At 38.2% G+C, this 25,910-nt stretch overlaps 1 protein-coding gene across 1 annotated transcript in view; it reads right to left on the minus strand.

Annotated features, from left to right (window-relative positions):
* Positions 1-25,910, minus strand: part of GRM8 (glutamate metabotropic receptor 8) — a 720,057-nt gene that overhangs the window by 397,326 nt on the left and 296,821 nt on the right. Inside the window, exons 3-5 of the mRNA XM_002913413.4 lie at positions 1,843-1,978; positions 1,220-1,374; positions 22-159 (exon numbers count right to left, since the gene is read on the minus strand). Of these exons, the coding sequence (XP_002913459.1) occupies positions 22-159; positions 1,220-1,374; positions 1,843-1,978 (429 nt within the window). The remainder of the gene's footprint in view (positions 1-21; positions 160-1,219; positions 1,375-1,842; positions 1,979-25,910) is intronic.

Consider the following 25,910-nt stretch of genomic DNA (forward strand, 5'->3'; position numbering starts at 1 on the left):
GGAAAACATTACAGTGGTTACCTGTGCATTTCTTTATATGGCTGTTCCTCTTTCCATGTGATCCTAACTTGCATCCAAAATTCTCCTCCCAAAATTCTGCAAACCACACATTTCTTCGATTATTGGCAAGAGTTCGGCTTCTAAAATAGCGATCAAACCCTATTTCAGAGAAGAAAGGTATGAATTTAATATTCTTTCAAAATCAAAACCAAATACTGCCAGAGCTTTTAAATGGATATTATGTTATATTGCGATCATTGCATGAGGGGGAAAAAAAAAGCCCAAAACATATTAACAAATGGGAGAGAACCAGTAGCCCAGAAATCATTCTTCCCTTATGGTAAAAGCCAAGGGTAATCAATGGACTGAGGGTAATCACCCTCAGTCTTCACCATTTAGGCACCTGGCTCAACAGACGCATGTAACAGAGAGCCTGTTGTTGGTACTATCCTCACAACAGCCTCTCCTCTACACCGCAGCCACCAGCAACCTTCTGCTAGATCTTCAGAACCAACTCACACTACTCTCATTCTTCTCTCTGTCTCCTAGTAGGAATCAATGTCCCAGCTTTCTATGCTTCTACTGGCCTCAAAATGTATTTGTCCTATATATTCCATTTTCAGCTAATTCAAAAAACTGATCAATGTTGATGTACTCTTATGGGGTCATGGGTAATGGGCCAAAGTGTCAGCCTGCTCAGGGGACCACCTCATCGAAGGGAGACCACCTGAACTATGCCTTACTCCAAAAGATAATGGGGAAGGTTGGAATTTCAGTCACTGCTAAGACCATCTGAAAGGCTATCTGGGAGACAGACGTCCTTTCAGGGAGGCTCCATATCTTTGCTGTTGTGTTAATTTATCTGTAGGGTCAGCCCTGCCTCACATCTCCATTTTTTATAAAGTAGCACTCTCCCCATGACAGTGCTGTAACCACCATCTGTCCCATAGAAATATGCAAGCTTAGAGGACAACATCATGGAAATAGCTAAGGCCAACTATAACTCCCTTTTTTTAAGAGAAAAAATCTAATGGGTAATCTTTTCTAATTAAAATATGCTGGGTCAAATTGTCACTGTCTTGGTAATTCTCCCATCAGAATTAAAACTTCTATCCAGAGTAATTAACAAACTTCTATCCAGAGTAATTAACAATACTCGTCTTGCCTTTGAGTTTTGATTCAATTGAAATGAAACAAATTTTCTGTGGCTTGTCCTTACCATCAATTGATGCTCTTTTGGGCAAAATCGTCACAGCCCCTTCTGCAATCTCCTCCTGTTGATAAACAGGTGCTATTTTGGATCCCCAACTATCTGAGCCAATCCAGAGAAAATGACCACTTTGGTTTAATTTCTTTGCTGCTTCCAATATCCTCCTAAGGAGTAAAAAGAAATAAAACATGCCATATTTATCAAGAAACACTACACTTAGAAATGGTACAAGATCAGCTCTATCAAATTATACACACTCAGTAAGTCACCGTTAAACAACGAGTCAATCACTAACTGCCTGAGTCTTATCATTTCTAAAGGAAATGTATTGGAAGCTTAACTCCAGCACCTGTTAATCAGCCTCATCCTTAACCTCATTCACATCATCCCATCATCCTTACTCGTCTCACTTCTTTCAGTCCTCAGGTCTTGCCCTATAGCCATTTCAGACTTAGAAACTAGAAGGCTGCTGTGTCTCCACAGCAGAAGGAAGGAAGTCTGTAATTGCGTGAGAACGTTGCAATTCCTGTGAAATTTCACAAGATTTTACATTGAACATGAACTATGTTAAAAAAAAAAAAAGATGCGTGTTGCAAATGTGATCCTACATCAGGAAGAAAATTAATCAGCACCTGATATCATCTTCATTGGCAAACATAATCACCGCCCGAGCATTAGGTGTTTCTAGCAGGCGTTTGATAATTTTTTCAAATTCTCCAGGTCTTGGTTCACGCGGGATTTTCTGTGATTGAGCAATGCAAACACCACCTATTTCAAAAAGAAAGAGAAAGAGAGTGACTCAGAAAAGGCACTTATTTAATTCACCAACTTAATGAGGTTAGCTACTTTATAAAAACATGATTCAATGCAGTATATTGTGTCATTCTTACCTATTAAAAGTAATCACGTTTGTTCGCATTACAATAAATATCAAATAAATGGCATCAATTATTTAATCATACATTAGGGTCGTTGTTTTATTTTCCAAGTTTCAACATTATTTTTGTAGATAACTATAATAAAACCAAAGGGTACAAAATGTGTAATGAGAGTCAAGGAGCGCAAAGAATGGCTGTTTTGATTCATTTGACGTAAGTTGAAAAACAAGTGCCTGGATTAGTAATATGAGTATGTCTTACAGGTGAGACCATTTATTAAGTAAAAAGATCCTTTTCCTATTTTTATTAGTATACCTCCTTTAAAGTTAATTTCATTTTACAGCTCATAGTATTACAGGAAAATTTTTATGCATCAGCAAAATGGTATGTTATGAGACAAGTGGTATTTGAGACTATTTGAGACACAGGCAAGTCCCAAAGATTCAAACCCTCAGCTGACATTATGTTTCCACCAAGAAAATAAAAATGGCAGAAATCCCATCCCATTATCATACCAAAAAAAGAAAAAAGAAAGAAAGAAAGAAAGAAAGAAAGAAAGAAAGAAAGAAAGAAAGAAAGAAAGAACGAACGAACTCTTCCTCTGGCTTTTCCTTCTAAGGCAATAAGAGACCAAAGAGAAAAGTTTTGAAAATATTTCTGCCACCTGTCAGGGTTCCTCAGTCTCAGTGGAATAGAAAGAGAACATATTCTAATATTAGAAGAAAAAGGAATATTAGCAATATGCTTTTGGTGCATTATGGCTTAAATAGGCTTTTTTTTTTAGTCAGATGAAAATTAAATCACCATTTATAACATCGCTTCAGTAAGCAAAGGCATCTTTATTTCCAAACAAATGCCAATACATTCAGTCACCCTAACATTACTAGGTTCCATTATATGTAATGTATTGGGCTGGACACTGGAAATACATAATCTAATCCAGGAGTTACCATCTACTCTGGGAGACAGGCATCCCAAAAAATTATCATAGAATATGTGGTAAATTTTAGAATTAAGAGGATATACCCACACAATGGGAACACAAAGGAAGGAGTAACTCAAGTGCTTGAGAGAGCTGGATTTTAAGGAGCAAATACGCATCCATCTAGGGACAAAAGTGGGGCATTTCTGGTAGAGGTCCAGGTATGAAAGAACCTTGTTTGATCATGGCCTATGGTCAAGACTGGCTGGTGCTGAGGTTGGAAAGAATAGCCAGGCCCAGCTTGAGAATGACTTTGTTAGACATGCCGAATAATTTGGACTTTATCTTGAAAACAACGGGAATCCACTAAAAGTTCATAAGTAGGAGAATTACATGATGAGTTTTATGCCTTAGGAAGAAACCTCAGGTAGCCAAGTAAAGAAGAAATGTCTGGTAGCCAAACAATGGGTGTCCAGCGTGCTGTGATCAGACTTACCATGTGTGGCAATAACGTACGATAACAGTGCTGGAGTACTGAAGGTTGTTTCTCTTATAAGTTAGAGCATGGTTAAAGTTATCCCTACAATAGCAATGCTCTTACTAACCTTTCTAGGGGTGGGAATTGCCCATAATCCACAGACAGTGCCTGTAGATAGCTAGCCTACCAATATGCCATTACTAGTTGTGATGATTGATTCATTCCTTCATTAAATATTTACTGCATGCCCACTATCTGCCAGATATGGCACAGGGGCTGTGGATACAATGGTGAATATAATAGACACAGTTTTGCCTTCAGAGTATAGAAACGTTGGAGGTAAAATAGGCTTAACATAGAACAAAACAACAAAAATAAGTATATAATTATAAATTATGGCAAGTCCTGTGAGGAAGAGCAAGGGCATTTAATTTACATTGAGGAGTGTTCAGGAAGTCTCCCTAAAGTGGTATCAAGGTCAGAAAGCAGAGAGAATGGGTGAAGACAGCATGAGAAAGGGTAGGAAAGAGCAGGGCAAGAAAGAGCAGGGCAGGAGCAAGTCAGCAGAGCTAATGAATGAGAGGGAGAGAGGCGTGAGAGGAAGATGAGAGGTAGATGGGGCCCAGATCATGCGTGGCTTGTGCAGGTCCCGTGGAAGATTATAAATAATTAAAGTGCTTAACTGCCTCACTCAATGTTTCTATCTCTTCACTCTTTTAAGTAGCCCATAGAGATACGTTTCATCTGTGAACGTTACATATCATGGAAGAAAAATGGAGGAGAGTCACTAAGGCACAGGACAACCTGGAGTGGAAAGAACAGCAGGCACTGAGGTCCACAAAGAAGTTATTGGAAGAGGCAATGGAAAATGATGCCCAAGACAATGCCGCTGGGGCTGAGGAGGAGCCGGTGGAGCTGTTAGAATGTGAGTTAGAGTCAGTGAAACTTCGTACAATTTTTTCCAGCTTTGTTGGGGTAGAAGTTACAAATAAAAATTGTATCTATTTAGACTGTACTGATTTTATGTAAGTAGTGAGGTAACGGGAAACCACTAAGCATGAGACCAAGGTTTTGGTCTTTGTGACCTGTTTGTGTGATGTCACCATTAAACAGTAAGCACCACGGGAGGGTGTGCAGGTACATAGAGGGGAATAGAACGATTTTTGATTCGGGACAGGTTGTCTTTGAGGTACCCATGCAACATCAAACCGCAGAAGCTGATATGGAGCTAAAGAGAGAGTGGGAAAATGTAGTAACAATTTTGTCAGGTGCTGATGCAGTCAGTAGTTGAAGGGTTGGGAGTGAACAGATCACACAGAGGTAATATTTATTTATTTATTTATTTTATTTAAAATTTATTTGAGAGCGAGTGAGAGGGAGAAGCACAATCCCCGCTGAGCAGAGAGCCCAACATGGGGCTTGATCCCAGGACCCTGAGATCATGACCTGAGCTGAAGGCAGATGCTTAACCAACTGAGCCACCCAGGTGCCCCCAGAGGGGATATTTAAATCAAAGACAGGAAAAGGTGAATGATGGAGCTCTGAAAAACTACAAGCTTTGGAGAGGCGGCTAGCAAGTGCGAATGGAAAGGAGCGATCATGTATTTTGAGAAGGAAATTTTGAGACAGTTTAGTGGTAAGTTGAGGATTGCATCATGTTCCTAAAAATCAAAAAACAAACAAACAAAAAACTGATGAGTGGAAGCATTAGGTACCTATAGAAATGTGAGAACAAAACTGTAACACTCTCTGGAACAATAGCTGTTTTAAAATACGACTGCCCTTTTAATTAAATTGCTGTGATTACTTAAGCATCCCATTAAAGACAGGTCATATCCTAAGTATCTTCCGAGATTACTACTGACTCCATAGCCGGAAGAAATGAAGGCCAAAAAAATTTTATTATGACTATTTCAGATGAGACAAACAGGGGATCCAGACATTGTTTAGTCTGAATTTATAGATTTATTCATTCACTACGAATCTATCGAACTTTTTTGTTTGTAAAAAGCTGAGTTAGGTTGGATTTTTACATGGTCTAAATCCATTTCATATTTTTTATGCCTCTGCCTTATATTTGTCAGGCTGGTCAATTTGTGTTTTCCTGGAAAGAGGGACTAGACAATTAATTTATTTCAGCTGAACAAATACTTATGGAGAACCTGTTCCACATGGCATTTTGCTGTTTGATGTCTTATGGATATTTTATTAAACTGTGAACTGTATTACTTCTCAAATGATCAGAGCTAGAAGATTAGGATTCTTTTCTTAGCCCTGAAACTCATTCACACTTTCTATCTTCACATCAGTCAAAAAGTCCGACAGTTAATCCATTCATAAGCACTCATGGTCTACTATGTTTCAGGAGCTACAGACATTCAAAGATTGCCTGTCCTCAGCATCTTATAACTGAATGACAAGATGTACACAAAAGAAAAGCCAGATGAGAATGTAAAATTATCTAATGACGAAAGATGATTGCATGGGATATATCAAAATGCAATAATAAATGTCATCACCCCTGAAACGGTGCTATGACTTCAAAAGAAGTCATTATATACCGTTAGGGTTTGATTAAAATACCAGTGAAATTTAGTCAAAAGTTCATGCTTCATCAAAGATATGTTTTCCAACAATACCTATACCTACAATGCCTACAGTACTTTCCTACATTATCTAACATTTTTGTTTTTAAAGAGTCTCTGACTTGATTTAGACTCCTGGCATGAGAAGGAGGAAAAGGAGTTGCCCTCCATCAAAGAATATGTCTATTGCATCTATTTTTCCATATCTCAACCTGAAAGAGTGCTGATTGTATGCAATTCAAGGGACACCAACTTTCCTGTTCTGTGGGCTTCCCAGTTCTGCAAGAAATAATTTCTAAAGTTTAGCACTTTCCTAAAGTGAAGGAAAAGAATGTTGCACAGAGGAATTTAAAATTGGCTGTTTTCTGGAATTTGCTGTCTGATTTCCTTGCTCATGTAATTTTTTTTCTTTTGATTATTTAATGATAATTAGAAGATCATTTACAGAACTGAACACTTTATGTACATTTCGCAGTACACAAGACCATTCTTTCTCAGTCTCATTCACTGACACCTCACTGGTCCTAATGGCAGCACTCTACAACTGGTATTATCAACACATATCTGATGAAGACACTGAGAAACAGGAGTATCAACAGCTAGCAAGAGGCTGGAGCCCAGGTTCAGAGCCACGTCTGCCTGACTCCTAGTCTAGACTTTTTCTGTCATCTTGCTTATCCACAATTGACTGTACCTGTTGTTTAATGGTTAAGTGGATACAAATGATTGATGAATAAAATAAAGCAAATTTACAGATTCTTTAAAAACCCAGCAGGGTGCCCCTTATAAATCGACAGCTATACAAATACAGTACTTCTATTGAGTATTGAGAACTTAAGACACTTAGAATCTATGCAGATTTCCTAGAACTGACTTAAACTTCTTCAGCATATAACCAGTCCACCCTCAAAACTTTCCAATTACCCCTGCAAATGAATGTCTTCAGAAAGACTTTCCTGAAGTCCTTCATATTCCACTTCTCCTTTGCATTGCAGCAACCACGATAATTATATTCTTTAATTTTGTTATTTCTTTTCCTCATCTTGGACTATAAACTGCATTACTACTGAACCTTGTCTTTCACATTTACCACCATACCCCATATCACCTATCACTGTGTTTTGCACATTAATACTCTAACAAACCTTTGTAGAGTGAATAGATGGAAGACTTATATTAGGCACTGATGGCATAGAGAAATAGAAATGGCACAGTTCTGCCTTCAAATACCTCTCAGTCAAGTACAGAAACAAAAGGATGCATATAATTATATGTTAAAAAATAAGTGACATAAAAGAAGTAAAAAAATGTGGACCCTGATATTTCAGAGGAAGTTGTTACCGAAATGGGTCTGCCTCCCAAACAGTTTTTATCAGGGTTCCAAGAATTACAATACCACCTTAGCCTTAGTTCATTCATCTGTAGGGTGGCACAAAAATTTGCTCTCCTTGATTCAAGAGTAAATTTGTAAATAATTCCATTTCATAAGTTTTTTTTTAAGATTTTATTGATTTATTTGACAGAGAGAGAAAGAGCACAAGCAGGGGGAGCAGCAGGCAGTGGGAGAGGAAGAAGCAGGCTCCCCACTGAGCAAGGAGCCTGATGCAGGGCTGGATCCCAAGGATTATGACTTGAGCTGAAGGCAAACACTTAACTGACTGAGCCACCCAAGCGCCCCTCATTTCATAAGTTTTATCTCTGGGTGAGTAGCCTGATGTCTCATGTCTGAGAGATGAAAGGTATGTTCATATGTGTTGCTTTACCAGTGCAAAAAGATGTTGGAGTGAGGAACAAAACAGACTTGGCATCAGAAGACCTGAGAGTGGATTCTGTGTGACCTGAAACAAATCTCTCACCTCTCAGTTTCCTCATTTCTGTAACAAGGTTCATAATAACCATCTCCCAGAGATGCCAAGAGAATTAAATTTAAAAGGGTACTATCATAAAGGTCTATACAAATGTGGTACGTTATTATTGTTGTTAATAATAATCATCATCGTGACCAGATAAGCAGCATCACGAAACCTGACAGGGGAGATAGTTGCTGCTCAGACCTAAAACATGGGATTGCGAACCAATCACATTCTTCAGTCCTTCACTATTCTTTGTATAATATTATCAAATATCCAAAATTCTGAGAAGTGATACTTGTCCATTTGTCTATGCCCTAAATAAGATGACTAGATTTCACTTTTCACCTATTTTTGGTCAACACAATGGGATTAGGGCAATTTCAATGTGAAAGAATGGGAAAAGTTACTTACATTCTCCTCTTCAACCCCCCAATTCCTACCCTAAAGATCCAAGTCTCTTTTCAAAGGGGGTCCATAAGTATTTTGAAGATCTGGGTTGAAAATTAGAATTTAACTCTTTAAAAGAATAATGCAATAGTAAAAACTATGAAACTATTAATGGTGCCAACTATTAAGCAGCAAAGGCAGCTGTGAAAACAACCACACATTCTGTTTCATTTAACATTTGCCTATAGATTATTAAGAAGCGGGAGTCTAAAGTGTCTAAGACGGTGTTGTCACAGGTTGGTCTCCCCAGGAAGCAGACCCTTAGGAGAAGTTTGAAATGCATATTTTCTGTTGGCCTCCATCCTCTGGAGGGTCAAGAAAGGAAGCAGCACTGAGCAGAGAAGTCCAGCTGGCTGTGGCCCAATGACAAGCTCCCAACACCACAGGGAGCTCTGAGACTAGAATGGCTCCATCAGTCATTGTATGTGGGCCCCATCCTGAGGTAGCAGGGTAAGGGTAGGGTTAGAGATTGGGCAAGGCAGCTCTCTGCAACCAAGCAATCCTTCAAGGGCCAGTAGAGCAGCCCTAATGGCAAAGCCAATGGGTCTTTTGCTGAATGGGGATCTGAAGGGGCACTTACCATTTATACAAATTAAGATTTATAGAGAAATGAAGATATTATATCTCTAAAATGATAGAATACATCAAATAATTAATAAAATTTTATTGTTTAATTTCAGAACTCCTCTTCAAAGGGAATTTATTGCACAAAGAAAGTAACTTCTATAAACAGCACAATACTGGAATTATAGGACAGCTCAGACAACAGAACTAGGATCATAAAACTCCCCGGTATTTCAAAAGATAAGTTTTGTTAAAGCGATCTGAAAGGATAAAGTATCAAGTTTTTAGTTGTTGCTTATTTTTAAGAACAAAATCTCCACTAATAATGTGGAAGGAGAAAAATAAGAAACAATGTCACAGCACTAAGTTCCAACTGTGCTGAAAATCGAGAAGGATTAAATTATTAGTAATGAAATTGCTTACAAAGCTGTGTATAGAATATGAAATATGATTTTTTTAAAACAACATGATTATTACCAGTGTTGGTTGGCTCACAATTTCCATCAAGTTAAGTACTAAGTAAATCAGGTCAAGTCTCTGGTTGTATAACCTGTTAGATCTGCATGACAGACTGGTTTGGTACATAGCAAATCAACAAAATTACCATTTTATCAATTGTCAGAGAGAGTGACCAAACAATTGCTAAAACTTGGTCACAATTTTTGATTGACCATAAAAAAACAGTCTATAATTGACCATTATTGGCCAAATAAAAATGTGACTTAGTTGGTCAACCATTATTTATTTCTTATGACTATGCCTTCAGAAAATAGCAATGAACAAAACCAAATGGTAAGTTTTTGTTTTTTTCTTAAAGACAATAAAAACACATAAACTCTTGAAAGCTCCCAGATCCCAGTTCCAATTCCTGGGAGGGGAGGAGTTTCCCTAACACCACTAACCCATTCTCCTGACAACAACTGGGTGTCCTAAAATTCAACTCAATTCTGACACTATCTACCCAAAGACAGCATCAGGTCCCACAGGTTTAGGGTCCAGGCCTACAAGTTTGCTCCCCCACCCCACTTTAGGCACCAGTCGCAATCCAGATTGTTAACTCTACCTCAGACCACCTGGCTATAAATCAGAGGTTCCCAAGGCCCCTCCTTGGGTTCAATTAATTGGCTTGAGCAACTCACAGAACTCAGAGAAATACATCACTTACTAGATCACCAGTTCATTGTAAAACTATATAACTCAGGAATAGCCAGATGGAAGAGATGCATATGGCAAGATATGGAAAAAGAGCACGGAGCTTCCATGCCCTCTTTGAGTGCACCATTCTCCCCCAATCTCTAGGTGTTCACCAATCTAGAAGCTCTCTAAATATTGTCTTTTTGGGTTTTTATGGAGGCTTCATTACATAGGCCTGGTTGATTAAATCATCAGCCACTGGTCACTGAAAGTAATCTCCCGCCCCTCCCCCTTCCTAGAGGTTGGGGGTGGGACTGAAAGTTCCAACTGGATAATCAATCACACTGTTGGTTTTCCTGGCAACCAGCCTTTGTCCTCAGGATACCTAAGGGCTTTCCCAAGGTTACCTTATTAATATAACAAAAGACACCTTTATTACTTTCATCACTTACAAGGTTCCAACAATTTTTAGGAGTTCTGTCCCTAAAACAGGAGAGAAACCAAACACATATTTATTATAAATCACAGTACCACAACTCTCCACCCTAAATACCCTTGACATCATTTCTTTCTTTCTGGAGATATAAATAAAACAGCAACTTGGTCTAATACAATTGGTTTTTTAGTGATAGTTGAGTACAATTTGTTCTAAGGTTCAAATAAGTGTAATCACACCTTTTGTAACAATATTTTCATCTCCATATGTGGTGTACAACTGGGACTTAGCAGAAAAGTGCACAACATGATCAAAGTGTGTACGTTTGTCAGCCTGAAGTGCACTTCGTGAAAGAGAAGATTTATCTTGCACATCACAGTAAAGAAAAGTGTTATCTTTAACATGGATTAAAACAGCAAAATTGCACTTAAATCTGTGCTCATTCTCTCTCTCTCTCTCTAAAACATTTTATCCTTTTTCCTATATCAAATGCCATGCAGACTCTTAAAGGGACTCTGAAAAGCAAAGAAATACAGGAATGATACTGTTGGTACAGAAAAGACATGAGCCAGATGCTACTCCTCTCCGTGTCCCGTGAAAAGCAGCAGTGGGGACAAGCCACTATGAAAGGTACTGGTGAAGAGAGCCAACTCCTGCCCCCCCTTCTGCCCCTGTCTCTGGGATCTCAGAGAGATGCTGATACTCCGGGGGCAGACTGGGTTGGGAGAGTCTCACAAGGTCAGTGTCCATACTTAGTAGGCTTTCTAATTTGGCCACGACCTATCACAGTTCTAAACATTTGCTCAGAGGAACAGAGTGGTAATGGTGGTTATGAATCTCTTCTCTGGGGCTTGACTTCCTGACTCTAAATCCTGGCCCTTCTCTTACTGACTAGTGAAGTGGATAAGTTATGTGACTTTTCTGTGCCTCTGTTCCTCATCCAAACATCAAGGGGATGCTACTATCTTCCAAATGCATTACTGTGAATAAATAAGGGATTAAATAAGCACTCAACAAATTAATTTTTGTCACAGAAAACATATTAGTTGTACATTTTTTAAATCAAAACTGACAAACCCCAAATAGAAATGGCAACTCATTTTCATCAAGCAATATTCACTTACAACACTATTTCAAAACACCTCAAACTTCATTCCCCAAATATACACAGAATAATAACTCCTAATAGAGATTCCAGTCAATGGGGTGTTAACTATAGAAAGTCCTACAGTCAAAAGGGAAACAGGCCCACCACAAGCTAGACTGAAACTTCTGATGTGTTGCCTCTACCCACTTCTGAAAATTGTAAATACCTAAGGAGATATGGGCAGGTACAGTATGTGGGAAAGATTCAGGTAAAGACAGGAAGAGGGGAAAAAAGAGGAAACCAGGAAGGGGAGGCAGTGAGAAGAGAAATGACATGGGGGAAGAAAGGGAAAGGGAGCGAGAGCAAGAGTAGAAGCCAGGGAGCCCAGAGAGCACCATCTGGATCAGAAGTATCTCTGGAGCTGGGCAAAGAAAGGATTCTCTGTAGGGTCAAAACAGCAAATGTGGGGTTAGGAACAGTTGAAGAAGGAGGACTTGACCAGTTTTAAGTAAGTTTTACTAAGGTGTTGTACGTATTTGTATTTCTTTGGATTATTTTCCGAGGACTAATTTTGGAGTGTTTGGGGATTTTTATTTTGCTTTGTCTGTTTGTTTTTGCCTTTTAAAGTAGATTACCAGATACTGGGGCCAACAATATGACAAGAAGCTTTCAGAAGATAAAACCAACTCCCTGTAAATGCTCAAAGGCCCAATATGAACAGACTCGCTGAGAGAAGAGAATTTCATATTTTCCAGCCCATTGCCTGGAAAAACATTTATGCCAAAACTACTGGAATCAAAGTGAGTACTGTTTAAATTTCTAACCCATTCTGGACTACGGAAAAAAAACAACTAGTATTGGGCTGTGAATTAAGCCCATCACAGTTAGATTAGAAATTCATCACTCAGTTATAGATTAGGAATTCATTACAGAATTACAGCCATTAAGTTTAATTACTGAGATGGGGGAAGGATATCCATGGGATCTACTCTTCTTCAATTACCCAACAAATATTTATTGAACACTTGTTACTTGTCAGATGCTTTTTAGGCACAGAGTATACAGCAGCGAACAAGATAGAGAAGGCTCCTGACTTCACAGACCTTACTTTTCAGTAGATTGCTAGGGTCTAGTAAAGCCTGACACCTGTGGGCATCCATTGGATGTAAGATGACTGAGTGAAGCAGCTCCTATTTCATGATATAGTGGAATGATCTAATAAAGAGATAGTAAGCATGTCTATGTATTAAAAATGCCATCATTCAGAAAAAGCAAAGCATCCCTTCATCTATATTATATGTGTATATAACATAAAGTCATTTCCAGATAGCTTCTGTCCAAAGTACCCTTTCAACAGGATCTCAACAGCAGCTTTCACAGCTGGCAAACCATGAGCATTCTTCTATCCAGCACCCAAGAAATATCCTATTCTACTTGTCAGCATTACTTGAATTCTATTATGTATTGGCTTTCAATCAGTGGCCTCTACTCAAAGCAGCATTTTCAACAAATATTCAAAGGTGATGACATTCTCTATTTAAGGAAGAAGGAACCGATAGCTAAAATGTCATTGCTATTTTAGCTAAACAACTCCTTAGAGCAAGAGTTTCCCCACGACCAATGTACAGTAGTGACTAAATGAAGAAACGGACTTCTGAGAACAAAAATATGCAGCAAAAGCTTTTAAAAACTCACTCTTTAAGGAAATGCAAGAGCTTGTAGTGTTTCTCTGGTTATGCAAGATCATTTTCCACAGCAGGATTTGATCTATGTGTTCAAGATATAAAAAGGTTAAAAATAGAGTTATATACTTAACTTCCTGGATTCAAATAGGACTAAAAAGAGAGGAGACTGAATACACATGTTTTTGATAGCAAGCTATTTTACATTTTAATTATTTAAAGGACTCTTTTGGGTGCCTGGGTGGGCTCATTTGGTTAAGCGTCTGCCTTCAGCTAAGGTCATGATCCCAGGGTCCTGGGATCAAGCCCCACATCAGGCTCCCTGCTTGGTGGGGAGCCTGCTTCTCCCTCTCCTGCTTGTGCTCTCCCTGCTCTCTCTCAATTAAATAAATAAAATATTTTTAAAAAATAATAAAGGACTCTTTCTTTTAAAAAAGTTTAACAGCATCACTGAAGTGTAGTTGATATACAAAAGAACTGTATATGTTGAATGTACACAATTTGATGAGTCTGGACATATGCATGTAACTATGATGTTATCACAAAAATCAGGGTAATAAACCTGATGGGTAACATCATCTCCAAAAGTTTCCTTGTGTACCTGCCACTGCCATTTTTTGTTTGTTTGTTTGTTTGTTCTTTATAGTAAGAACACTAAACATGAGATCCACCTTCTCAACAAATTTTTTAAGTGCATAATACCATGCTGTTAACTATAAGCACTATATTGTGTAGGATATCTCTAGAATATATTTATCCTTTATAACTGAAACTTTATACCCATTGAACAGCTCCCTATTTCTCCTTCCTCCCAGCCCCTGGTAATCACCATTCTACAAGTCTGACACCTCTTGTTAGCAAAATCATTTAGGATTTGTCCTGCTGAGACTGGCTTATTTCACTTAACATGATGTTCTCCGGGTTAGTCCATGTTATCACAAATAGAAGGATTTCCTTCTTTTTCAAGATTGAATAATATTCCGTTGTATGTATATTCCACACTTTCTTTCTTCACTTATCTGCCAATAGATATTTGAGCTGTTTCCATAGCTTGACAGTTGTGAATAATGCCACAATGAACATGGGAGTACGGGTATCTCGTTGAGATCCTAATTTCAACTCTTTTGGATAAATACCCAAAAGTGAGATTGCTTGATTATATGGTAGTTCTAGCTTTAATTTTTTTGAGGAAGCTACACACTGTTTTCAATAACAGCTGTACCACTTTACATTCCCACTAACAATATACAAGGGTCCCAATTTCTCTACATCCTTGCCAACACTTGCTATACTTTGATGTTTGATTGCTTTTTGTTTTGTTTGATGACAATTCCATGCTATCAGGTGTGATGTGATATTTTGGTGTAGTTGTGATTTGCATTTTTCTGATGATCAGTGATGTTGAGCATCTTTTCATATACATGGTAGCCTTTGTATGTTTTCTTGGGAGGAATATCTATTCACGTTCGTTGACTTTTTAAATTGCGTGACTTGTTTTTTCCTTATTGAGTTGTAAAAGTTTAAAGGACTCCTGTTAAAATAAATTTTGGACTAGATTTTACTAAAATAGAGGACAATTAATAACTTGAAATGCAAGACTCCCCCATACAGAAATGAAATCAATTATTACCTTTTTCTTAATGAAAAACCTATTTTAGAATAGAAAATAATAATAAGGACTCAAAAAGCCCTCTTTCACCATGTCTTAATGTCTCATTTCACCCTCATAAATATCCCAGTACTACTGAATAAGGTAAACATTATAAAACTCTTTTCATATTGAAGAAACCATCCCCAAGATCACAGAGCTAGGAAGCAGTCAAGTGAAGGCCTCATGAACCTTATCCTAATAGCTAAGTATACTTATTGTACTTTGCTGCTATCTCTCAATAATTGTCTTCTTTGTCATTAAATCTCAATATACGCAATTAAAACACAGCAACAACAGGTAAAGTAGGATAATCAAAATGAAAACTCCAAAGTTTTATACTATCAGGGCTGAACAATTTAGAAAAATGCTTAGTCTGGTTTAGGTTAGGCAGAAATTTCATTCATTAACATCCCCTCAGAAAAGTGTCTTTCTATCTATCCCCCACAAGCCCAGGCATGTCTGCGATCACTCACGGAGCATTAACTGAGCCCTTACTACATGCTGGATGCTCTGTTGGAATCTTCAGTTACAAAAATGACTAAGACATGGTCCCTGGTCTTAACATACTTATAGTACATAACACAATATATAAATACTACAATTTGATGTGAGAAATGCTATATAATTCAGGGTAGCCTGGGGACACAGGGCCAAGAGAATGGAATCTAGTAACTGTGAATAAGATTCGCTGGCTCCTGCCAGTGATCATGGAAATATGTGGTCAGAGAAACGTAAGAAATAGCTCTATAGTATATCGATACGCACCAGGATCAACAAGTCAGAAAACATTTCAGAAATGAGCTTATGATTGATTTTTAGCCAGCCAGAAAACAGTAAAATCTACTTCTAATGGATTCTACCAATCAGCAGAGGAGTTTGGTATTTCCCATGAAAATGTGATTGTCATTAATAATTTAAATATGATGTAATAAACACCCCACATTTATGTATAAAAGGGGATTTAATTTTACTTTTCCACAATAAGAAACAGACAACTCACCTTGGGGTGGAAGGAACACAGAAAATAAATAAGTAAATAACAATGGCCACTTGAAAGGGAGAAGAGCAAAGCATCAATCCTAAGAACAAAGGATTTCAGTTGGGTTCAATAAATTTTAATCACAACTAATCAAACTGCTATATGCATGGCTACTTATTTCAATGTTAAAACATGTCAGAACTTGTGAGAATAGTTTTCTAAACATTTTATTCCTATTATTGCAAACTGTGAAAATGTACAAGCCAGGGCAAAATTATATCATTTAGGGATTCACTGTCAAACACTCACCGAAACCAAGAAACCTCTACATCCTCAATGTTACAGAAAATTTGCCAGGTGTGTTATAACATTTTGCATTAAATTATATCGTTTATCTAAGGGGGTTCTTAGAAAAGAACATTAAGCACTCAATAGTCCCAACATCATCCAAGCACAAAAATGAAAACCGATCAGAACTGCAAATGACAAAAGGATAACAATTTTTTACCTCATAAATTTCTGTGATATAATTCCTACAATTTCCGTTCATGCAGTGACTCCCAGCTAAAACTCACGCTCTTTACAAATGCACTATATCTCAACCATATATAGCAAGTAAAGATCTACAAATGAAAAACAGTTTAGCTTGTGAAAAAATATCCTGAAATATGAATAGTATGACAGAGGCCATGGTTCTTTCATTATAACAACAAGTTCACTGATGACATGACATAATTTTCTCATCCCCACATTTCATCATGTCCACATTCCCTCTCTATGACCCGGGGCAGACACTTAGCCCCTCTGGCTATCAGTTTCCTCATTTGTAAAAAGAAAGGTGCTTGACAGGAAGATCTCAAGATTCCTTTGAATTTTGACATTTCATATTGCTACGAATATACCACATACACTGCCTCCCCTGAGTACTGTGAATTTTGTAAGTTCTAATATGGGAATAGAACGTCATGTAAAATATAATAAATCACTTTTTTAAAAAACCCTACAAGAGAAAGATAGAAGATACAAAAGAAAACTTGTCCAAATAAAAATTATGAAGCCTAGCTTCATGAGTCAGGGCATGACTGGGTAACTTAAAAACTGATTTTTACAAGAGAATTAGAGCCTCAGTCAGGTGCTTGGGATCTGGGGACCATTCATTGAAGCACTATGATTCCTCGTCAGTGCAATAAAAATGAAATGAGAGGAGGGGTTAGGCAGACCATGAAGAAGATGGAGACATCTTCATGCCGATTTGTCCATCAATAGCTTTCACTTGTCTGTTCCATAACAGCTCCCTTCTCTCTTATCTTTTAATTCCCCCCACATATTTCTTTATTGTACTCCATTTTCCTTTTATTCCTTTCCTCTTTTCTTCTCTTACTCTCCCCTCTCCCCTTTCAAACGGCAGGAAATGGTGCCAGGTCACTTGATACATGCCCTTGTGATTACTTCTGTCCTGTAGCTAACCCGGCCTCACTAGCAGGGCAGCCACGGCAGCACAGAACTGTTGATTGGCCCGGAGTCTGGTTAAGCATGAAAATAGAGCATGTGCGTTGGAGCTCCACTTCTTCCAAATACCCAACTAAGTTGCCGAGTATAAAATGAGAATAAGAGGAAAGAAATGCCATGGATGTTATGAAAGCTAAAAAGAAATGTCATCAATGTTATGACCAAGTCATAATTGACTTACCAAAGCAGAAAAAAACTGAAACAAAAGCCCACAAGATGTGGGGATGGGGCTGATGATGAGAGAAACAAAGCCGTCACTCCACCCAATACTAGAAAGGCCCTGGAAATGGAGGCTCCAGAAAGTCCAGAAGGTGGGGTTCAAAACAAAGTTAGGTGAAATATTTGTAAGTCCTTTTGTCAACTCCAGTCCCTCTGCACAGAAGATGGGAACATCGCTTTCTACAGAGAATAAAGCCAGGGACACCAGACATAGCTGAGGCCTAAGCAAGTTTCTATACAATGAAAGCCTGCATGCTGAATGGGGAGCCCCTGGTCCCTTTCCCTGCTGAGCACTCAGACTTCAGCAGCCTAACATTCATCTCCCAGACCAGAAATTAGAGGAATCTTCTCTGGAGAAACTAGCTGAAGGGTAACAATACACTGATATCATATGGATGTCTTCCCACCAAATAACCAAGTCTACCAGCTCACTTTACAGTAAAGCCACCAGTCAGTGAACTTTCCCACACTTCCTAAGCTTCCAAACAGCATGGCAGTACTATATTCTTTTTTTTTTTTTTTAAGAATTTACTTATTTATTTGAGAGAGAGAGAGACAGAGGAGAGTACAAGCAGGGGGTAGGGGCAGAGGAAGAGGGAGAAGGAGACTCCCCACTGAGCAGGGAGCCCAACCAGGATAACCTAGGACCCTGAGATCATGACCTGAGCCTAAGAGAGATGCTTGACTGACTGAGCCACCCAGGCGTCCCAGTACCACATTCTTAATGTCTCACCAAATAGAAGAGATGAACTCAGAGGACACAGCAACAAGACACAAGTAGAAGATAACTTGAAGAACATTAATGCACTCAGAAAGAGCTCCTAGCAATTAAAAAGGACAAGTGAGATAGAAATATCTCAATAAATAACTTCTAAGAGAAAGTTTGAGGAAATACTTAGAAAGTGAAAAAAGAAGAAGAAGAAAGAAAAGAGAAAAGGTCATCATGACATAAGAGCATTCATTCAGGAGGTTTAACTTTCAAATTTTGAAGTCTCAAAAAGCAAATAAAGAGAAGCCATTACCAAAGAAATAAAAATATTTCTGAGAACTAAAGAACATGAGTTTTTGAGTTGAACATACCAATTGCCTAGCCAAAAGAAAAAAGAAGGAAGAGAAATGGAGAAGACCTATGTAAAGGAACATTAGCATAAATTTTAAAACACTTAAGAGTAAAAACAGATTGCAGAAAAAGGATTAGGGCTCAGAACAGCTTCAGGATTCCCAGTGGCAGTAGTACTTGTCAGAAGAAAACAGAGCAATCCCTTCAAAATGCTGAGGAAACTTGAGTTTTATTCTAGACAAACATAAAATCACCTGAACTATAAATCAAGTGTGTGGGTAAAACAGTCTATTTTGGACATGCAGAAATCTCAAAAATAAATAAATAAATAAATAAATAAATAAATAAATAAATAAATAAATAAAACAAAAAAAACTTACTTCCCATGCACCCTTCCTAGGAAGCTTCTGGGAGGATATATATACTAACAAGGACAAAAGAAGAAAGAGGAAGATTTAAAGTCCAGATAACAGGTACTCTAACACAGGAAAGGTAGAGGAATTTCTCCAAGTTATGATGAAGAAAGGTCAGAGTTAACAGCCATACAACTGGTCTGTAGATCATCCAATCCAGATTAGAGCAAAAAGATGGAAGTCTCCAGAAGTATCTCCAAGAAAAAAGAAACAGAATTGATGTGTTTGGATGTTCAGAAAGGATATGTACAGTTCTGCTAGAGTTTGAGGATGAATTTATAATAGATATATAGAAAGCCAAGAGTATGACAAAGCAAGGAATTATTAATTCCAGGAAAAACAACATATGTGTAAAAAGAGACCATGTTACTTTAGTACCCTATCTAGATGAATTGTGACATCATGTGCACAGTCATGATGACATCAACACTGAATATTGATTGGACCAAAATTGTGAAACAATCCTACCAGAAGAATTAGAGAAGTGTATGTGTTTCTACATGCACACACACATGCAATTTGTGTATTGGGGGTGGGACATTAAGTCAGCAGCTTCCATACTAGGAGGACAATCAAAATGAAAACTAAAAAATCAGGAGAGCCGCATAAACACGTTCTATGGAGGGGTGTCTGGGTGGCTTAGTCAGTTAAGCAGCCAGCTCTTGATTTCGGCTCAAGTCATGGTCACAGGGCTCTGGGATCGAGCCCCACATCGGGCCCTAAGCCCAGCGGGAAGTCTGCTTGAGGATCCTCTCTGTCTCTCTCCCTCTATCCCTCCACCCATTCTCTCTCTAAAATAAATAAATTTAAAATATGTTCTATGGAAATATGGAGATGGATACAAGAAAAACCACAAAAGGAGTTGAAAACAAACCTTCTGGAAGATCAAGATTCAAAAGTGGGAGGGTGGAGTTGCACTATATATGATATCACATAGATAAAATACATGCTTAGGGCTCTCTCTGCTCTTTAAGGTCATAAAGTAGGAAGAACAAAGTTTGAAGATGGCAAGAGGATTTAAATCCTACATGTTAAGGGAAGCATTTTCTATAACTGGGTTTCTCTTAAAAACATTTCTGAATCTTTATACCTAGGCCTGTGTCATCTTACTTACTTGGGGTTTTCTTTGTTTTGTTTGCTTTTGGTGACATAACAAATGCTTGTTTCATCTTCTCAGGACCAAAACTCAGACAATAATGTATATTGACAAAAATAGTCACTAATGAGAACAATGTGACAAGCCAGGAGGCCAGGGTTTAAGGCACCAGCTTCTGCCTCAGCCAAAGCTAACCTATCCCTAAGTTGTTTCAAATTCTTAGATTCCAAAGATTCTTAGCAGATACAGGAGTAACTGTTTTCAATGACAAAAAGGGCCTATCATTTAAACAAAACCACAAATAACACTTTATCTGGATACTATTTGCAATTTAATATGTTTGTTGTTATGATAAAGAAAACGAGTTCTCTCACAAAAGGACATAATTATCACCTATGTGATCTTATTTGACTATTTCGAGGACCACAGAGGAATGGCACTCTATGGCCAAAGTGGCCAGAGTGTAGAGGAGAGCAGAGGAAGACCCAGAGGTGGCTATTTGTAGCTGTGGGCATTGGTGGAGGTTACACTAGTATTCCAGATATCATATCAGCTACATGAGTTTATAGTAATGTTGGCAGGTTTCAACAGTATTTCATAAAAGAAAGGGGTAGGAATGAATATTATGCTAGTGGCTGTCCTCCAAACCCCTCTTAATAGGGTTTGAAGCCCTGGATGATTTCAGGAAGGCATGAGAAAGTATGAAGGAGGGGCGCCTGGGTGGCTCAGTAGGTTAAGCATCCAACTCTTGCTATTGGCTCAGGTCTTGATCTCAGGGTCTTGATCTCAGGGTCATGAGTTCAGGCCCTGTACTGGGCTCCACACTGGGCATAGAGACTACTTAAAAAAAAAAAGAGAGAGGGGTGCCTGGGTTGCTCAGTTGGTTAAGCATCCACCTTTGGCTCTGGTCATGATCTCAGGGTCCTGGGATCCAACCCTGCACCCTGTGTCCAGCTCCCTGATCAGCAGGAGTCTGCTTCTCCCCCTGCTTATACTCTCTTGTGCTCTTCCTCTCTTTCAAATAAATAAATAAAAATCTTTTAAAAAAGAAAAGAACAAAGAAGGAAAGTATGAAGGCGCTTCCTGGCAAAATTTTAGCCAAGCTATCCAGAATTGAAACTTGATGAATGCTATCTAGGAAATAAATCGCAGAGTTCAATAAGCTGTAGCTCAAATACATGTACGTGGGTTTTTAAAATATATGCTACACACTGAAGCTCTGGGGTATTAATCTGTACCTCACAGTTCTTCAGAAGAGATTTGCAGTGATTTCTTTTCCAAGGACAATGGGCTACCTACCTTTAGACTACACGGTGAATGAAGAGGCCCCTCTCCCTAGCACTCACACAGGATAAACGCAGATCAAAAATCAGCAACGGGGAGAAATGTCTGAGGCTAAGACTGTGCCAGGCATGGGGCATGAGAAACCAGACCCTGATTTTCAGAGAATTTGAGTTCTAAGGGGTGAAATAAATAAAAGGTACTGGATTCATAAGTCATTCCTTCATTTTAATCCCAAATAATAAATATTCATTTTAAATCTCATGGATTTTGTACCAACACAACTTGGGCATAAAACCAGGAACAATCATGTAACTCAAAAATGTAACCCAGAAGTGTTAAATTCTTTCCCTGCATTAAGTCACTGTACAACAGGGATTATACTGTGTAATCCTTCTGGGTCTCATGAGTGTCCCAGATACAGTGACTTAGTGAAATCAGGTTGTTACACTGTTTTCTGGTAACAGGCTTTTCTCACTCTCTACCAACCAAGATCCACAATCCTTCCTCTTTTCCTCCCTCCCTCCCTCCCTTCCTCCCTTCCTTTTTTTGTCCTAGTGAATTCACATTTGTGTATCTTTTTTTTTTTTAAGAAAAAAAATCACTAATCTTCTTAGACATTGATGGTGCCAGTGTGAGAACCAGGTTTTTATCGGGCTCTAATTGGACGCAGCATTGTGCAAAGGAAATTAATGAACATGGGAGGCTCTCAGAGTTTATAGTTTATGTGAGAAGTTTAATGAGGAAAAAGAGGTCAATGCCTTTCATAAGGACCCAAACCATACAAATAAATATTACTTCACAGTGTTCTGAAAGCAAGTCTCCTGCAAATGTCTGTGGACTCAGGTAGGAAAGGTCACAATTTATGTGAGAAAAGGAAAAAAGTGGGCAAAGAGGAGAGAGGGGAGGAAAGAAAAGAGGCATCAAGCATTTGAATGAAGAGACGGTTCTTAAAAACTTCAGGTGGTACGTGACACAGAAGAGCAAGGTCTCAAACACGGGAACTTTGGCTGTCTTACATTTATTATTACCAAGCATGAAAAATATCCAAAAATAACACTTGGCTTGTCAGTTTTAGAGCCCGTCGCATACATTTTGTCTATTTTTCTGCAGAATGGTTAGCATTCAATTTATTTTCGCATGGGTGCTGGCACACAACATGGGCATAAAACTGTGAAAAATCAAATAGCTCAGAAAGTGTAGGTGGGCTTCTGCAAAATTTGTGCTGAATGAATTTTTAGAAAGCAGAGTGTGGTACTAGAATTGCTGCACATGTGTTCTATTATTAAATATCTAACTCTTCCAAATTGGGAAGGAAAATAACAAGCAATCTTGTGGAAGAGCTGAAGACCTAAACAGTACAATTCTGAAACCAAAATAAAACCGTTTTGTTATTTTTTTTATTTTTTATTTTTTTTTACTTTTATAATATCGTGGCATCACAGCATGAAAACAGAGCAACATTGACAGGGAAAAAAAAAAGCCTGGAGAGCACTGCCCATTACCTTACCATCCTTGCATTATGAAAATTGATTATTTGTTTTAGTCTTTATTCACATAAATCCATAATTATCAGTTTTTACAAATGTGCATCTAACTCTTGTACTTGGTTTTCCATGGAGCATTGTGCCGTTAGCATTCCTCCATGCTATTTCAAGAGAGGCAGCAGAAAGAACACCAATTTGTGAGCAAGAAGATGTGGTATCAGCGTTAGCACGCATTAGTTCCCTGGATAGTCGCGACAGTCATCATTTTCTTAGCTACCCATTTCCCCATGGAACTGACATAACCAATTTTACTTACTCTTCTTGTTCTGGGACATTTAGGTCACCAATATTTCGTAGGTCTAAATAACACTGTAATACAGACTTCCTTGATATAGCTCTTTTCATCTTTTGAAGAATATTCTCGATATAACTTCATGGCAAGGTAAACATATTTATATATGCTTTATACCTTTTGGTACATATGACCAAATTGTTTTCCAAAAGATTCATACCAACATATACTGTTACTAGAAATATATGATTGCATAGTAGCCTTACCAATATTGAACAGTATATTTAATGTTTTGCTAATAAAATAGCTGTAAAAGGATCTCTCACTATACTACTGATGTGTTATCTTTATTATATTTTATAATTAGTAGTTGTCAGGAATCCAGAAAATTAATAAAATTTTAAATTATGACCCATAGTCCAATAAAGGACTATAGATATAAATTCACTTAGTGTTTCACCCAGAGAGAACTTTTTGATAATTAACTCATTGATTAGCCTTGACTCCTCATTGTGCTTAATTGCCCTCATTCAGTGCATTACCAAGCCCTGCTGTTTCAAGCCCCAAATCCTTCTTCACCCTGCCCACTCCTCTCTCTCTCTCCCTTAGTTCAAGCCCTCCTTAGTCCTCACCTGGATTACAATATCCAGTATCTCCACTTCCAGGTCAATGGTTGGCATTGTGTGTGGTCTAAAATATCAGTTGGAAGATGGGTGTTACTCCTCTGCATATATACGCCAATAACATGCTTTTTTTTTTTTTCAGGACAAAATCTGAACTTTGTGACATAGCACACAATGCTTTTCATAATCTAGCTCAGTCTTTAGTCTTCTTACAATTAACTCCGCACCCATTCAACATCCAAACGCTATCCTGTTATAGCCTTTACCTCGATGACTACCATCTTGCAAGACTCATCTCAGGGGTCTACTCCTCTAGAAGACTTCCCTAACTCCACCTCCTGCCGGTACTGATTGGTCATTCATAATTTCATCAGCAGATTGGAAACCTCTAGTTGGAGCACGTATTCCACTGTATTGTGGTTGCCTATTTAGCTGCTGATTTTCCCAACTAGCCTATTGGCTCCTTAAGGTTAAGATGTGCCTTTGAGTGAGTGTGCAAGATGGATATGTGAGTAATGGTTTCTGTGAAACCACGGAAGGATGCTGGAAAGATCCTTCAATGGACAAGCACAATGGAACAGACTGCCTTATGAACCAGCAGTTTCAAGAGGAAAAGTTAAATAAATTGCAGAAGTTACTTATTCTTTTAAGAGGTTTGCCTGGTTCTGGGAAAACAATGTTGTCGCAAATTCTGCTTGGTCAGAGTCGTAATGGCATTGTGTTCAGCACAGATAACTATTTTCACCATCAAAATGGGTACAGGTATAATTTTAATCAACTTGGTGATGCCCATGACTGGAACCAGAGCAGAGCAAAACAAACTATCAATCAGGGGAGATCTCCAGTTATAACAGGCAACACTAATACACAAGCTTAGGAAATGAAACCATATGTGGAAATGGCCATAGGAAAAGGGTACAGAGTACAGTTTCATGAACCTGAAACCTGGTGGAAATTTGATCCTGAAGAATTAGAAAAGAGGAATAAACATGGTGTATCTTGAAAGAAGATTGCTCAGATGTTGGATCATTATGAATACAATATGTCCATCTCTAATGTAATGAATTCAGTGGAACCACCACACAAAATCACACAAAGACCTCCTCCTTCACAGGGTGGGGAGGCTCTCTGGGCTCACATAATCAAGTTTCTGTAACAAATAATCATTACACTGGCTATTTTCAGCTAACACATTTGTTGCTTGCCCTTGAAAAAAATTAGTAAGCCTAACTTGAAGCTTAAATAATTTCAAATGGAAAAAAAAAAAAGACTATGTTGCCTCACAAAGAATGTTCCCAGCAAGTTGTTTAAATCCTAAAGTGTAAATAAAACTTACATAAAATTGTTAAAAAAAAAAAAAGTTGTGCCTTTAAGGGAATCCTCAGTGCCCTGCAAAAAGTGAATTGTTAGTGATGATGAATAAAAGTCTGGTAGATGAATAAATAAAGGAATGAATGGTCCAGGCTTTGCTCAATGCCTTCTAGTGAAGGTACCTACCAAACTTCCCATACTATTGGTTGTGACCTTTAAAAACCAGAGAGCTACTATTAAGTTTCTGCAGCATATGACAGGGCAAATGGTCTATTAAATGTACAAGATCCTGCTAAAGTATTTGGTGGCCTGAAACATACATGAAATTGGTTATTTTGAGTGATTTACTAAATAGAATACTGGATACTATCTTTGTCATGTGCATTAAATGTGAAGTCCACCCTAATAATAGACACATAGTAGAGAAAAACCAAAAGAAAGAGAGAAAGAAAGCAAGCAAGCAAGCAAACAAGCAAGCCTTCAAGGAAAAATTGAATTTAAGGGAGTGCAGAGCCTCAGGTGCAATCTGCCTGTCTCAGAGGGTCCTCCGGCAGATCAGGGAAAGCTGTCTGAAGGAAGCAAGTCTAAAAGGAGGCTGCCCAGAGGCAAAGGTGTTGACACATTTAATGCGCTCTGGCAGTTGTTTTCACACATACTCACAACGGAAGAAGGAGTTGAAGCAAGAGAAACAGAAAAAGAGGGACATGACCAAG

Source organism: Ailuropoda melanoleuca, chromosome 1 (assembly GCF_002007445.2).
Source record: "Ailuropoda melanoleuca isolate Jingjing chromosome 1, ASM200744v2, whole genome shotgun sequence".
In the NCBI taxonomy this organism is placed as follows: domain Eukaryota; kingdom Metazoa; phylum Chordata; class Mammalia; order Carnivora; family Ursidae; genus Ailuropoda; species Ailuropoda melanoleuca.